Below are 15890 nucleotides of genomic sequence, written 5' to 3'. Positions count from 1 at the left end.
TTCTCTCTCTCTCTCTCTCTCTCTCTCTCTCTCTCTCTTTCTCAGCCCCTCTATTGCCGCCGATCGACCGACACTTGCAGCCATTTTACGCAGGATGAACCCAATCATGTCGTGAGGGAAGATCGCTGGTCACCTGGGCACAGCCAGCAGCCGCCGGTGGTTGCACACAGGCGGGCAGACAGGCAGGCAGACAGGCAGGCAGGCAGGACCGGCCAAGATGGTGAAGAGGAAGAGCCTGGACGAAAACGAGCCGGAGTGCGGGAAAGGAATACCGTTCCCCATCCAGACCTTCCTATGGAGGCAGACCAGGTTAGTGTGGAATTGATAACAGGTGTTTGCTTGCCTAGAATAGGGATCAAGCATTTGACAGCAGCTGTGACATGAAAGGACACGTACACGTTGTTATCCTAGTAAGCGTGAACATAGATCTATTATAATTTAATCCGTGCCATTGAGTGTGTCAGTTGCATTGAATGCTTTAAATGGAGGGAGGTGGGCTCCTGTTTTTTGCAAGGGGTTAACTGTGAGTGGAAACGGATTGCATGATGTCACACACCTGTAATGCAAAAACAGAAAGCGGGCCAAAACAATACAACTAAATGTGATCCTGGGTATATTGAGTTATAGAAATACAATTTGACATTTTATATGTAATTGTGTAGTCCACATATATGATTTGAGAATGTTATATAAGGATGTTCTCTGTGTGTTTTCAGTGCATTTCTACGTCCAAAGTTGGGGAAACAGTATGAAGCATCTTGTGTGGTAAGTTATTTCATAATGCCATGTTCGTGGTGAGGGAAAATAATCACTCTCATTCCCGGTAATCTGTTTTTACCTTAATGCACCTGCAAATCAAGTGGGCTCTTGATTCTGCATTTAGCAAATTAGTTTTTCCCCTTGCTTCCTCCTATTACCCCAGAGCCAGACCTTTGGAAACTCATATCCATAATGACGTTTCTCCAGATCCCCTTGGATCTAAACAGAGCTGCCTCTGTCTCTCCCACAGGCTTTGCAGTGCTTGGGGCCATGTGGGGCCTTTAGATAGTCAAAGAGAGAGGCTTTCATTCCTGGCTGATGTCTCTGTTTTCTTTCTCTCTGGCTGCCTCCCCAGTCCTTTGAGCGGGTGCTGGTGGAGAATAAGCTCCACGGGCTGTCGCCGGCCCTGTCAGATGCCATCCAGAGCATCTCCCGCTGGGAGCTGGTGCAGGCAGCGCTGCCTCATGTCCTCCACTGCACCTCCATCCTGCTGTCCAACAGGAACAGGCTGGGTGAGGACACACAACACACACGTTACCTGCACTTTAGGAATTGAGTTGACAGTGTTATCCAGGGTATCCTCATTCAACTGAACAAAAAACGGATGTTCCTTCGGTCACAGGGAAGTTGCACAACAGCCTGAATACATCACAGGACTGGATTATCAGACATATAATTCACTTGTTTATTCGAATTAAATGCTTTTCTGGATAACCTCAGCGTCTGCAAGACAATTTATAATATTATATGTTGTTAATGTGAAAAATTAGGCTTCAGTCTAATATATTGCAAATGATTTACAGTAAATGCATATAAACCTGCAATTCCAACTAGGTCTATCTATTCTACGTATGGAGAATGTATTATATTAAAATGACCTCCATTATCATAAAGTATCTGCAGGTCTGTATTATTTCCATGACCCATTTTCAAACATCATAATCCTGGGTCTTCCCAATGACAGTACAAATATGCCTCTGCATATTTGTACTGTCATTGAATTGGATTTCAGTTTTTTGGTCTTTAAAATCCCCCAAACTTATAGAGGATAATATACACTAAGTGCAACACAGCAGTCTGAGTTAACCCCTGACCTCTGACTGACAGGCCACCAGGACAAGCTGGGCGTGGCGGAGACGAAGCTGCTCCACACGCTGCACTGGATGCTGCTGGACGCCGCCCAGGAGTGCAACCACGAGCCCAGCCTGGGCCACGGCTGGTCCGCGGGCAGCAGCAGCAGCGCCTTCCTCCAGCCCATGGGCAACCAGGGATCTTCTCCAGGGGCCCCCGGCTCATGCTCCGGCTCTGCCCTAGGGGGGTCGGGGCCCCAGCACAGCGGCTCCCTGCCGGAAGAGGACGAGCACGCCCGTACCAAGCTGTTCCACAAGAGCATGGCCACGGTGGAGCTGTTTGTGTTCCTGTTTGCTCCGCTTATTCATCGCATAAAGGTGTGTACCTGCAGACATAAAGGTTTACAACATAAGAACAGACTATTGAAGGATTAAAGAAACATACACAGTTCATACCATCCATTATTACTGCATTGTTTAGCCTTTTCTGATGTGCAAAGGATTACTTCCCCGGGTCAAAAATGTATTTTAAAGATTTTTAGAGCAGCTCTATTCTAATATGATCTATATTGACACACATATATTCAGGGTCACCCTATAGCTATTGATCTGTGTGTGTAATCAGAAACAATGGTCAGGTTACAATACTCATGGGACTGCATTGTGTTTCCCAGCTGAGCAATGAATTACTGTCTTGTAATTGATTGTATCGTATTAGCAGAACACTTGGGATGCACAATGAATTTAAATTGCAGTATGAACTTTTAGATGAATGCTATTTTTTCCATTTATTTTAAGGAGTCAGATCTGACCTTCCGATTGGCCAGCGGTCTGGTGATATGGCAGCCAATGTGGGAGCACCGCCAGCCTGACATCTCTGCCTTTACTGCACTCATAAAACCAGTCAGAAACATTGTGACAGGTTTGAAAAAATCCTTGCTGACAGCCATATAGACCGTATGTAATCTGCATTTGTTTGTTCATAATAAGGACATGTAATTCCTGTCTCAACAGCAAAGAGGAACTCCCCAGTCAACAACCAGTGCAGCCCCTGTGGATCTGGCAACCCTGGTCCCATGGTGAGTGAGCGTTTTTAGCTCATAACTCGTCTTGAGCCCCATGATGATTGAATGTGTTGAAGGCTTCATCTCCTCCCCCCTTTTCATCATCCTCTAGGGGCAATATTCATTAGCACCAGCCATCCGGGAGCATTAGCTTGGTTAGCCAGGGTCATGACAGAAACCTCCCTCCAGCCTCACAGTTTTTAATTATCAGGAAGTCCACCTATCCTGCCTGTTTATCCAGCCATCTACACTCTGTCAATCTCCCCCTCCCGCCTACAGGGCTTCCAGGTGGTTTGCGAGGCGGCCCAATCAGATTCCTCCTCCCCCGCTTCTGGTGAGCGGAGCTGTCGTCGTGGTAACTCGGTCGAGAAAGGCGGGCCTTCCCAACAACCCCCACCAGTGAAAGGCCCTTCCAAGAAAAAGTAAGCACCATTGAGACAGTTGCATTGGTCATGTGGGCATTATTGATTTTGATTCTGGGGTTATGTTAATATGACGAGGTAGAAGTGTTAAGATGATGGACTTCTAACCCACTTTATGGGACAATTCTTCTTTTGTCAGACAGAACAACATGGGACAGTTTGAATAATTTGTATTAATGTAAATAACCATTTGTGCTGCATTGGCTTATTAAATAGCTTGCCTATGGGGTTTTTGGGCCCTACAAAATATGTGTTGATCCCTAAACTGCACCAAAATGATGTGCTGTTAATGTACACAGATATGAGACACGCAATATGTATCATCAAATTATTCAATGTTTTAATTGTATTTATTATTATTGTAGATTTAAAAGGCAAGGCAAGTTTATTCATGTATTTCAAGGCGATTCAAAGTGCTGGACAAAAATGCAAAAATAAAATAAAAAGAACAAGCTAAAGCAAAAGAAGATTGTATGTATTAAATACAAGAATAAACAGTGCAATGTCAATATAGACAGTTATCTAATTGTATAAAAGGCAGCGTAAGAGAGAGTTCACTATTTTTACAAAACCTCCTCTGTATGAATAATGTGTCTGCGATGTCCCCAAGAAGCCAGTGGCGGGTTGAAGCAGTGACCCACGCTGACACAGAGCCGGTGCCATCATCTTGTTGATAGCAAAACATTTAGCCCCGCAGCGGCGTCTGTCGCAGCACAGCTCGCTCCACCAGCCTGCGAGAGCTAGCTTTAATACATATGAAGAGCTCCTCCTTCCCCTGTGTAATGTAGCTCTGAGCAGCGCTGTCTCCTCCGTCAGCACACACCCTGTCTCGCTCGAGCATCAGCAGACCCAGCTGACGTTTGTCTACAAAATCAGGGGTAATTAAGCTGAATGAATGTGCTACATGTCTGATGCTGGCACTGTCCCTGGCCTGGCCTGGCTTCAGTTTGTCTAGCCCACGACTAAGCTTCAATCTGTGCTCGCTTTGGCACAGATAAGGCCCGTTTGACCGCAAGGGGAATAAGAATCAAAGACTATCCATAAGGCAAGGCAAGTTTATTCCCACACAACGGCGAATGAAAGTGATTTACAGGGCTGCATCTTAGACTTGATTAGATTAGATTCAATGTGATTGTCATTACAGAAAGTGCTGGGTCCACGAAATGCAGTTAGCATCTAACCAGAAGTGCAAGAGAAGCAGCGTAATATACTGTATAGGTATAATATAAGTATATTAATATGACAGATATTAATACAGTATTAATAGGAATAAACACTATGAACAGTTGTATAAATATTGAATACACTATAGAGGTAGAAATACAGACAATATGAAACACTATATATTAGCATTTTATAGCTAAAATGAATAAATATGAGGATGCTTTCAAAGATCTAACCAGTTTGTAAATATGACTAGTGTACAAAATCATTCACGCACTGGGTACCCATGGGTATGTTAACATTGAACATAGCAATATAAAACTATTTAAAAGCACAAGTGAAAACACAAGTTTAAAAAGGAAGAGGGTTTTTCATCAACTTAATGAACATAGTGTAGCATCTGAAACGTATATGAAAGCCACATCTAGGGGTTTGTAAACCAGCAGCAGTGCTTTAAAGTCAATTACCGTATATGAATCCAGCGTCGGGACTTAAGTATCAGAGTAATGAGTTGGCTTCTTTTAGTTTCTGAATAACTCTAGCGGCTGCATTTTGTAAAAGCTGAAGCTGTTAGAAGTCTTTTTTTAGGAAGGCATAAAAGTGAACCCAGCTTGAAATAAAAGCATGAGCGAGTTTGTCTTAATCATGTTGTGACATAAAACCTCAGTGTTTTAGCCAACAAGATTCAGTTAATAAAAAATGTTAGTCTTAAAAAGGGATGTATTATTAATACCTCTAACATCTAATGTTTGTGATCCGTGATTGCTTGGTTTGAATTTGTTGACAGAATATGACACACAGCGGGAACATTGATGATAAGCCCTCCATTGCTCATCCCAACTCGTTCTGACAACCAAAACAAGCCACTCCAAAAGCTCCTCATGATCACTCTGACAGCCAGCAACTGACTGCAAATCAAAATAAGCCCCCCCCCCCTGAGCTAGTTATATCCTCATACACTCAAACACCAAAGGTGTTTTGGAGCAGTCCCATGGTAATGCAGTAACAGAGAGATTTATCCCTATTGTTTCAGCACACACGCATATTAATTCTCGGAGTGTTGATGAGGGGAATCTGTAAGCTGTGTGTGTCAAATGCTGCAAAGGTCAGAAAGTGAGTTGAATAAAAATGAGATGGCGAGAGCATTTTGCCATTTGAGGGTGCAAGAGGGAATGACATTCCTGCTTTCAAGTTCCCACTGTATGGATCCACAAAGAGGGAAGGCTGCAAAACAGTGGATTTCGATCCAATCTAAATCCAAATAATGTATTTTTTTCAGGCCTTGTCAGAGTTTATAAATATATCTCCTCCTCTTCCACACACCTGCTCCGATGGAAATAATATCTGCCATCAGCTCCTGTGATTAATGCGGCTTACTCATCCGCCACCGCCACATCCACTCAGAGCACTGCTGATGCTGAGGCAGTTTCCATGGCAACCGCCGGCTGCTGCTGCTGCTGCTGCATCTCTGCTACCGCATGGAGTCGGGGGGCTGGGCCCGCTTCCTCTCGCAGGGGCTCGAGGCGATAGCTGTCATCACTCTGTATCCCCTGGCAACCTGACACAACAGCAGTGTATGTGTGTGTGTGTGTTGGCTAGACAGTGTAACATGATACAGCCTCTCTCTGCTCTCAAAGTGATTCATGTAGAAATCGACAGTCGCTTCCTGCTCCATTTATCACCAGGGCCAAGATTAAATGCCTTACTCCCTGTCCCCCCCCCCCCCCTCTCTCGCAATATCAATATGTTTCTCCACAGTGTGTGTGTGGATCTCCGCTGCTCACCAACCGCTGACCTTCATTCCGGCTTATTTATAGTGGACTCACGTAGGCTGCCGCTCTCTCCGCCACAGTGATGCTGAAGGGGGGCTCTGCCCTTGTTTATCATCCTCATTTAATGCATTATTAATGAAGCAGTGTGGAGGGAGTTGATGATAGGCTAATATAACAGCAAAGGCCGTGACATAGTGTAACTGTTATGTCACTAATGGAAAGGCTTAAAACGCATGCAAAATACTCAAACTTGTTTTGCCTTGAAGCATTTTTCATGATCCCTTATTTAGCTTTTGATGACAGTTGTCAGATTTGATATCACTTCTTTTGAGTACCTTTTTATATTTAAAGTTACGCCACCTGTTGGCATGTTGGTGATACTTGTCCTATATCTTCCATGACCATTATAATACAATGGGAAAACATATTTAACTAATTGGATTATGTTCCGCTTTTCTCTATTTCAACTTTCCATTTTGCTTTGTGGGAGGCAATCGAAAATGTTCACACGGTAAAATAATGGCCTCTTTAAAAACCTCCAATCGCCCTTGTCTCAAACCCTCTTCTTAAAGGACCTCTGCTCCTGCGGGCCTGCCCACCTCCCTGTCCCAAAGAGCGCGCTATGCCACCTACTTTGACGTTGCGGTGCTGCGCTGCCTGCTGCAGCCACACTGGACGGAAGAGGGCGTGCACTGGGCCCTCATGTTCTACCTGCAGCGCCTGAGGCAGATCCTGGAGGAGAGACCCGAACGCACCCCGGAACCCTTGGTCACACCTCTGCCGCGGCCCCGCAGCAGCTCCATGGTGGCCGCCACACCTTCACTGGTCAACACCCACAAGACTCAGGTGGTGGCAAGAAGATCATTGTTTTTACATGTTTGTAATGTCTGGTTATGGTGCACATCTAAAGATTCAATCATTCGGTGCACAAGTCATATTTTCCCTCTGCTGTGTTTTGCAGGATATGAGCCTGAAATGTAACGAAGAGGGAAAATCTCTTAGCACCGAGACGTTCACGAAGGTTTCTCTTACCAGCCTCCGTCGACAGGCGGTCCCTGACATCTCCGCCGACCTTGGCATGAACATTTTCAAGAAGGTCAGACATACAGATGGGCCCGTGCTATTCTGTTCATTGTGTCTTTTGCATGTTAATATCAGATGAGCATCAGGACAGGTAAGGCAGTGTGAGTCAGGGTTCAAGACATGATGATTCATTTTCGACATCAAACTCCTTGGTTGAACAATAACTAAAAACACACGTTTGCAATTGCATTGCAGAACTGGGAGGATTGCAGTTCTGACTGTCAAGCCTTCTCTTCCTGTTGTGTCTAAGTTCAAGAACCGGCGTGATGACCGTGAGAGAAAGGGCTCAATACCCTACCATCAAGCTGGGAAGAAGCGTCAGCGGCGTATGGGGGTTCCCTTCCTGCTCCACGAGGACCACCTGGACGTCTCCCCGACCCGCAGCACCTTCTCCTTCGGGAGCTTCTCAGGCCTGGGCGACGATCGGCGGGCTCTGGAACGCGGGGGCTGGCAGGCCACCATCATGGGTAGGCAGAGTGCTGTTCATTATCAGAATAGATTTCATGTCACCAGTTGGAAGTCTCTGCTTCCTCTCCCCCGAGCTCCCATCCGGTGAGTCAGAGGATTTTGTCTGGATCACGCTGTCAGCTAGTGAATTAGGTCAGTTCATTAACAGTGGTATTTCTTATTAGCTTTCTTCTCTGAGAGGAGCGATTGCAATTTGCTCAAGGCACAAAGACACTATTCAGAGTTATTGTTTATTTATTTATTTATTCTACTATTTCAACAATTAGACAGTTTATACATCCAAAAAACAAACAAAATTAGTAGAAGTGGGAGGGCAGAAAGAATAGCTTATACAGAAGTAGCCCTCCCGTTAGTCATCCTGTTGCAGCATAAAGTAAAACATATATAATTCCGTAACTAAATACCCACACAGATAAACACAATCATATATATATACATACACATACATATGTACACATATACATACATACATACATACATACACCCATTTCCGGGGTGAAAATCAAATATTAAAGTCAAACAAATACAAAATAAATTCCTACAAGTCCATGTTCAGATAACAAGACAGTTTCATTTCTCATCCTATTTTTATGTAAACTGATAATTAAGATAATTATTATTAAGTTAGACTTTTAAAAGCCTCATTTCCATCAACCCCATACTGTTACTGTAGTTTTATATATCCACTTAGCTTAGCTTCTACTCAGCTACATTCCCAGGATGAAATGCCCAGCTGATGCAGGAAAAATGCATGAAGGGAGGAGAAAGTCTACAACAGTCAGCTGGCATGTGTTTGATTGAACCTGATATGATATCCGTGTCACTTTCCAGGCAAATTCACACGGAGGGGCAGCACAGACACAGCTGCGGACGCCGACAGCCTGAGTGCCAAACACTCTCACTCCCACCACTCGCTGCTCAGAGACATGCCCGACCACTCCAACAGCCACAGCGATAACACCGTCAAAGAGGGTAAGGAGAAGGCAGACCTGTGGTTAACTCTGATCTCAAAGGGGGGTTCCAATGTTTTCAGGTGGGGTTGTGTGAGGTATTTTTTAATAGGCGTGACCCTAGTTTGGAGAAACAGACAGGAGAACCAGAAATATTTAATTTTTTAGCCAAACAAAAGTCTATATCACTTTCAGTGTGCACTATATTAGGTATTTTTTTCCTTTGGTTAAGATCATTAAGAAGGAAGTTGTTAACAAGCAAAATAAGCTTAAGCCACAGTGCTAAATAATACAGTACGTAACAGACCAGGTTTATTCAAAAGGAATTCTTTATATATCCCTCACTTTGACATATAGGGTATTGAACTTTTTACCTCCAAGAGGCTGCCATTTTAAGAATAATTTAAGTATTTTTTTATACAAAAATACCAAGAAGAACAAAGTGCTGTAAGATGAAAACAATATTGGAATAACTATCCATCAGCTACAATAAACAAAAGATGCTGCTGGCTCCACTGAGACCTGCTGAGCCGAAATAGAACAGGGTTATATAACAGTAATGTTCCTGTGTCAAAGCTAATTTACATATAACAAAAACAGTGTGGGCTTCAGCCTCTGTTCCACACTGCATCCCATTAACACTATTACATTAGCAGACAGCAAAAGATGATGCAAGAGAGGTGATTCTGACATGATATTTAGAAAATACTTTCTTTTGCCACCCACAGTTCGATCCCAGATCTCCACCATCACTATGGCGGCGTTCAACACCACGGTGGCATCCTTCAACGTTGGATACGCCGACTTCTTCACGGAGCACATGAAGAAGCTCTGTAACCCCGCCACCGTCTCCGAGAACCCAGTGGAGCCGCTGGCCTGTGCCAACCTGCCGCGCAGCTTCACCGACTCCTGCATCAACTACTCATGTCTGGAGGAAGGGGAGAACATCGAGGGGACCAATAACTTTGTGCTGAAGAACGGCATGCTGGACCTCTCTGTGAGTGTCTGTTAATTCAATGAAAGCCATAGTAAATTGTCCCTGCTGCTAATATAATTATAATGATTCTACTAAGCAGCAAGGACACCAGTAGGCATCCAAACTGAAAGTGTTGACCCTTACTCTCAGTTTTCATGATAGAAATTGTATAAAATGTCAAACATGTTTTTTGCCGATTAATACTTTGAATATTAAAAATAATACAACACAAATATTTTAATACATTTGGCTGCTGATGGTGAAGAAGGCACTGCTGGTCTTTGACTTACAGAGGCTTCACAGTTTGCTTTCTAGTAGTTTTTTTTACTTTGTTCCTCTTGATTTGTATTTTGAATTAGAAGATTTAGGTTTTGCACAGTAGGTTGGACCCAACAAACAACATCTTTGTATTTCAGGCTGTCTTGCGGGCTCTCTACGCCGTCCTCAGCCACGACATCAGCTCCAGGATCTGCGACGTGGCCCTCAACATCATCGACTGCCTGCTGCAGCTGGGCGTGGTGCCCTGCATTGGGAAGAAGATGTCCAAGCCCGACAACAAGGAGAACCAGGAGGCGCGAGCTAAAGACGCAGCAGGTCAAGGCCTGGGAGGAGGAGCCCAGGGTGGGGGGGGCGTTCCCGGAGCTGGTGGAGGGGGAGATGGAGGCGGAGGTGGAGGTGGTGGTGGTGGAGGAGGGGGGGGGAGTGGTGGAGGAGGGAGTGGACAGGGGAGCAAGGACAATGTGGAGAATAACAAGGATAATGATAAAAAGGTGTGTACTTTTTGATATACTTGGCAGATGTTTACATTTATAAGTGGGTTAATGTTTGTGTCCTTCACCATGGCAACAGGAGGAAGGCTTTGGCTTCAGCCCGCACCGACTGGCTCTGACCATGCTCATCAAGATAGTGAAGTCTCTGGGATGTGCTTACGGCTGTGGGGAGGGGCACCGCGGGTTGTCTGGAGATCGCCTCAGGATGCAGGTCAGACGTCTACCCTTTTCACGTGCAGAGAAATTATATTTCCAGGTCGTGATAAATATAGAAAAAAGAAAAGAGTATGGAGATATAGTTGTTTCCAAACTATTCTGTTTTCTTAAAACAATTGTAGCATTTGGAGCAGGAGACCAAAGTGTTTAAGAGTGCAAGAAATATGGCGTGTGACTGGACACACTCCTACGCCCAGCTGCGGCTCAGCCTGTACGTCACAGCTTGCAGACAGCTCTGATGTTTCACAGTCGAACCTCGTCCAATTGTTTGTGTATGACTGGGGACTAAATGCCACAATGCGTCAAATGCACATTTCCCAAATGGAAAAAGAAAGCAGACTTTGTGAAAAATCTCTGACATCTCCAACTTTATAAGCCAGATGCAAAGTGTCACATATCACGCTGCACCCACAGTCACCTAGTCGCAAATATGATAAGAAAATCTAGGAAACCGATCTTTTTTGCATGCGTACAGTTTTTAACAAATTAGCATATTTTCTTTAATGTTTGACACGTCATCGTTTTGTATTGATTATTTTGTGTTCCTATGTTTTCCTCACAGGCTCAGAACTGCCTGACCAGCCTTTATAAGCTGGACAAGGTGCAGTTTCGACAGACAATGCGCGAGCACGTCAACAAAGACTCACTCAATAACATTGTGGACTTCCTGCACGCACTGCTGGGCTTCTGTATGGAGCCCATTACCGACAGTAAGTATGGTGGTGTGTGTGTGAGTGGACCCAGATGCAGATCGCAATACACGATCTAAGATATGCGCTCATAGGTAATGCGCAAACACTGTGTATCCGGGTTTGAGTGACATTGACATTTTGAATGCTGATACAATTAAAGTTATGAATAGTACTGAACAACATTACATATTCTGTGCAGAAGGACAGCAACTAACTTTAAGATGAATATGAAAATGATCATTTCAATCAAGCAGTTCATCAATAAGCTGTAAAAGTGGGCCTGCTGTGTCACACTTATAACGTTAGCATCTTCTTTGTAAAGGGTGTTAGCGTGCTAATTAGCAGTGTGGTTATACCTGCAAAACTATCAATATGTTTTGCGTTTGCCAGTAAACAAAGAAAAAAATCGTTTGAACAATTATTGCATTTTCAAAATAGTTGTAAATTAATAGTTAAGATACAAAAAATAGCCTCTTATCATTAACACAAATGTGTATTAACGTGCACTGTCCTAAAAAGACCCACATAAAATAGTATAGTTTCAGCACTACTGTGAACAACACTAAAGCAGAATGTAAAATATACAATTTTTATTATATACATTTAAATCTATATTCCACTAAAAGGTAATGGGTTCTACATTACAAAGTTGCATATAATAAAAGTTAATAACCCCGTTCTAATGTGGTCGACAAAGCTGAATTCTATTGCCACTGCCTCACCAAGCACTTCGACTTTGCATTCCTGCACTCTCACTGTTTATATATCTGTTTCTTCCCTTCCTCCTTCCACTCGCCTCTGCTTGTCTGTGTCCCCTTTTTGTCCTCCTGCTTCCATCTCCCTCCTTTTTCCTCATCCACTTCAATGAGCTGAATCCTACCTTCCTTCCTTACTCACTCATCCATTCTGTACACTTGCCAATCCAAAGCTTTGCCCATTACATCTCTGCTCAATCAGTGGCTTTCTTGCTGAGCATTGAGACGCACGTGCCAATTCACGGTCAATACAATCAGCACAAATCAAAGCATACAAAAATACTTGGCAAGTTACTGAACCGATGACTGTTTTTATTCTCAAAGTGAACAAGGCACCCTTTAGTTTCTCAGTGTGTGTGTTGTTTTTTGCGTGTGGCAATCTGTGTGTGTGCGTCTCGAGGTTCACCTCCTCCCGGGGGGTGGGGTGCCTACGTCCTCTCTGACATGTCTGTGCTGGCCTGATGTCAATCAACTTGTGCCCCGCCTCTTTTCTCTTGCAGAGTACGGCAGTGCAGGTGAGAGGTCCAGGAGGGCGAAAAAAAGAAACATTGGTAGATACACATGATCCATAACAATAATTACAATAGTAATAATAATAGCTGAATATGCTCACCTGGGCAGACCCTTCCCTAGGCACCGCTTCCATCGCTGCACCCCTCACTCTCTCAGTTACACAACTCACCTGCAACTAAATGTAGAGCTTTTATATTTTGCATTGACAATAAGGTTAACTGGACCAAGAGAATAATCCCATACGCTTTGTTTTTATAGCAAGCCATGGTTCCCACAGGTCCTTGAAATGTTTAAACGTTTGTAAATTATAAAGGGAAGTCCAGGCTTTGATCATTTTCGATAAAAAACAAAAAATAGTTGGAGTGATTCACGGCCTTGAAAATGTTTTAAAAAACACACACGCATAGACCTGCATCTTTGGAATCAAGAATATTATGTTTTTTTGAAGAAAGTAGAAATGTAATTAGTACTAAGTACTCTATTATTCAGCAATATATTTAATGTACACTATTTTGATTTGATGATCAATTGTTTAGTACACATGAGAGCACATAGTCTGCCATCACTCTAACACAGCAAACAAGTGGCCTCTATCTCTTTTTAATTGTTGTCTGTGAGCTTCTGTAAGCGTGCTCGTTCTCATTATTAAAACTATCGGTGTTGGAACTTTAATTACCCGTGATTCTTGTCTCGAATTATGCCATGTTGGGTCCTTGAATTTGAATTCATTGGTCCTGGAGGTCCTTGAATTTGGTGTCTATGAAAGTGTGGGAGCCCTGGCAGGCCTTAGTCACTTGCATGCCTCCCTTATCCCCTACCCAGAATCCTTTTCAGTTTGCTTCTCCCCCACTTGCTTTATGGACCCTTTTTCTTTGCCCCACCCCCTCTCCTTTCCCTCCCTGTTGTACCATCACTGTTTTGAACTCAAGCTGGTCAGCTGTCAATAATGCCCCCCCTACCCTGCTGACTAAACCACCCCCTGTGTGATCCAGACAAGGCCGGCTTCGGGAACAACTTCACCACGGGGGACAACAAGTCCGTTGCCCAGAACATGGAGGCGGTGGTGGTGGGCTGCATGTTCAAGTCCCTCATCACCCGCTGTGCCTCCACCACACACGAGCTGCACAGCCCTGAGAACCTGGTGAGATGCGTGTGACATTATCCGTCCATCTGCCCTCTCTCTGTTCCCCTGATTCAGTCACATCCCAGCATTGGTGTAAAGTACATTCATTCAAAACCGGTTTATTTTGATGCTAATACTTTTGCACTTTTACTAGATTAACATTTTGAATGCAGGACTTTTACCTGGCTGTAACAGAGTATTCCTAAGCTCTGGGGCTTCATTTAGAAACGGTGCGTACGCAGAAAAGATGGCGTACGCCAGTTTCTACGCACTGTTTGCGATTTATAAAAAACTAACTTGATGGGAAAATGTTCGGTCCTCCACGCAAACTCTGACCCATGCGTACGCACTAAGCACAAAAACGGGAGAGACGAGAAACTGCGACACCGTTGGTAGAAGGAAGAATGGAGAGAAATATGTGGAAATAATACCATAAATAAAATGTTACCTCTCATTTATCATATATGAAGAATACATTTTCACAAATTGATTAAAGCCAATCTTAAAATGATTTAAAGGGGACCTATCATGCAAAATGCACTTTTGTACGTCTTTTATACATGAATATGTGTCCCTGGTGTTCCAGGGAACTCACCAAGTGTCAGAAAATACAACCCTCTCTCTTTTCCTCCATACCCAAATCTCTAAAAACGGGGCTGCAACGGATTTGATACATGTGGATTCTGATTTGCACCTCTATGATGTCACAGAGGTGCACTCCGCCTGTATGGTCAACTCTCCACCTATCAGGGGAATGAGAGGTTGCCGTGGCATGGCAACAGCATAGCAACAGCATGGCAACAGCATAGTAACATGACGCTTGTGCCTCGCCCCCTCCAAGCTTATTGCTTCCTGGAAGGGGGGGGGTCAGCTCCAGCTCATGCAAAGACAGAGCTGGAGTGAGGCACAATGAGGCATGGCTAAAATGCATGATCTGTTTGGTATTTTGACAAATAAAACTTATAAATATACCTTATATAGGTATGGCCCTACAATATATTATTCAAATATAGCATGATAGGTTCCCTTTAACAAACGCCTGTTTGAGACTCCTCAGTGCACACAAAAACATAACTTGGAGAAATAAATAAATACGGAAATGTTATTGATCACCCTCGATTATGTTCTCGAAATGTATTCTCATAAATGATGCGGTAAGCAGGAGGACAGAATTACTTTAAACTGACGCCGTTTTGCATTTCTATAGGTTGTAGATACGAGCATGGTTTATATACTATCATGTTTAATCATGTTTTATGCCGTTCGCCAAGACTTGATAAGTCGCTCGTTAAACACAGGAGGTATGGAAACTAAGAACACCATATGTGGTAAATTGTACAGCTAATATAACACAACACATTAGTTGTATTTNTACAAACATTTTTTTTGTCACTAACCTTTTTCGGACCACTTATTTATTTATTTTCTCCATGCTGCTACTCTCGTTCAAACTGCATCCACCAAACAATATGATTTATCTCCACCTCCCCAAAATAATCAAAATCTGACACGGTGTGAGATGTTTTTTTTAGCTGTTCTGTCGTCATTTCCTGCGATCTTCTCCATGCAGTCAGTCAAAATGAATGAATGGCCGTTTATTTGATTAGTTATAGGCAAATATGGGCGTTACGTGAAGCCCGCAAAAGCTGCCCCGCATTTTGAGTCGATTGTGATTTATAAAGGGAAACCGGCGTAGGATGTGCCGTACGCAGTCTTTTATGAATCGGAAAGTGTCGGTGCGTATTTATTTGCTTTGTCCTACGTAAGCAACCTTCCCACGCCAATCCTACGCAAGGCTTTATAAATGAGGCCCCTGGTACTTTTACTCAAAGGTCACCTATTATGCAAAATCCACTTCTTCATGTCTCTTCTACATCAACATGTGTCCCCTCTTCTTCATGTCTCTTCTACATCAACATGTGTCCCCTCTGTGTAAAGAGACTCTGAAAGTTTCAGGAACAAAGACCCCCTCTCTTTTTGTCCTGATCCATTTATATAAAAACCTGTCTGAAAATGAGCTGATCAGATTTTGGCCGCTTTATGATGTCATAACGATTTTTTGGCATCACCAACCAAGGTAACCCCCCCCCCCC

The 15890-nt window shown here is 43.6% G+C and overlaps 1 protein-coding gene across 1 annotated transcript in view; it reads left to right on the top strand.

Moving 5' to 3' along the window:
- The first annotated feature begins 74 nt into the window (after positions 1-74).
- Positions 75-15890, top strand: part of unc80 (unc-80 homolog (C. elegans)) — a 41501-nt gene continuing 25685 nt past the window's right edge. The window contains exons 1-16 of the mRNA XM_010780605.1: positions 75-309; positions 717-765; positions 1115-1271; positions 1867-2207; positions 2628-2751; positions 2844-2908; positions 3173-3315; positions 6824-7097; positions 7213-7347; positions 7585-7801; positions 8634-8774; positions 9481-9749; positions 10145-10498; positions 10578-10709; positions 11277-11424; positions 13667-13815. Of these exons, the coding sequence (XP_010778907.1) occupies positions 218-309; positions 717-765; positions 1115-1271; positions 1867-2207; positions 2628-2751; positions 2844-2908; positions 3173-3315; positions 6824-7097; positions 7213-7347; positions 7585-7801; positions 8634-8774; positions 9481-9749; positions 10145-10498; positions 10578-10709; positions 11277-11424; positions 13667-13815 (2790 nt within the window). The 5' untranslated portion in view covers positions 75-217. The remainder of the gene's footprint in view (positions 310-716; positions 766-1114; positions 1272-1866; positions 2208-2627; positions 2752-2843; positions 2909-3172; positions 3316-6823; positions 7098-7212; positions 7348-7584; positions 7802-8633; positions 8775-9480; positions 9750-10144; positions 10499-10577; positions 10710-11276; positions 11425-13666; positions 13816-15890) is intronic.

Source organism: Notothenia coriiceps, unplaced genomic scaffold, assembly GCF_000735185.1.
Source record: "Notothenia coriiceps isolate Sejong01 unplaced genomic scaffold, NC01 NC01_scaffold00022019, whole genome shotgun sequence".
Classification (NCBI taxonomy): Eukaryota; Metazoa; Chordata; class Actinopteri; order Perciformes; family Nototheniidae; genus Notothenia; species Notothenia coriiceps.
Note: the sequence above shows the minus strand (reverse complement) of the source record. Positions and strands in the feature narration are given on the sequence as shown.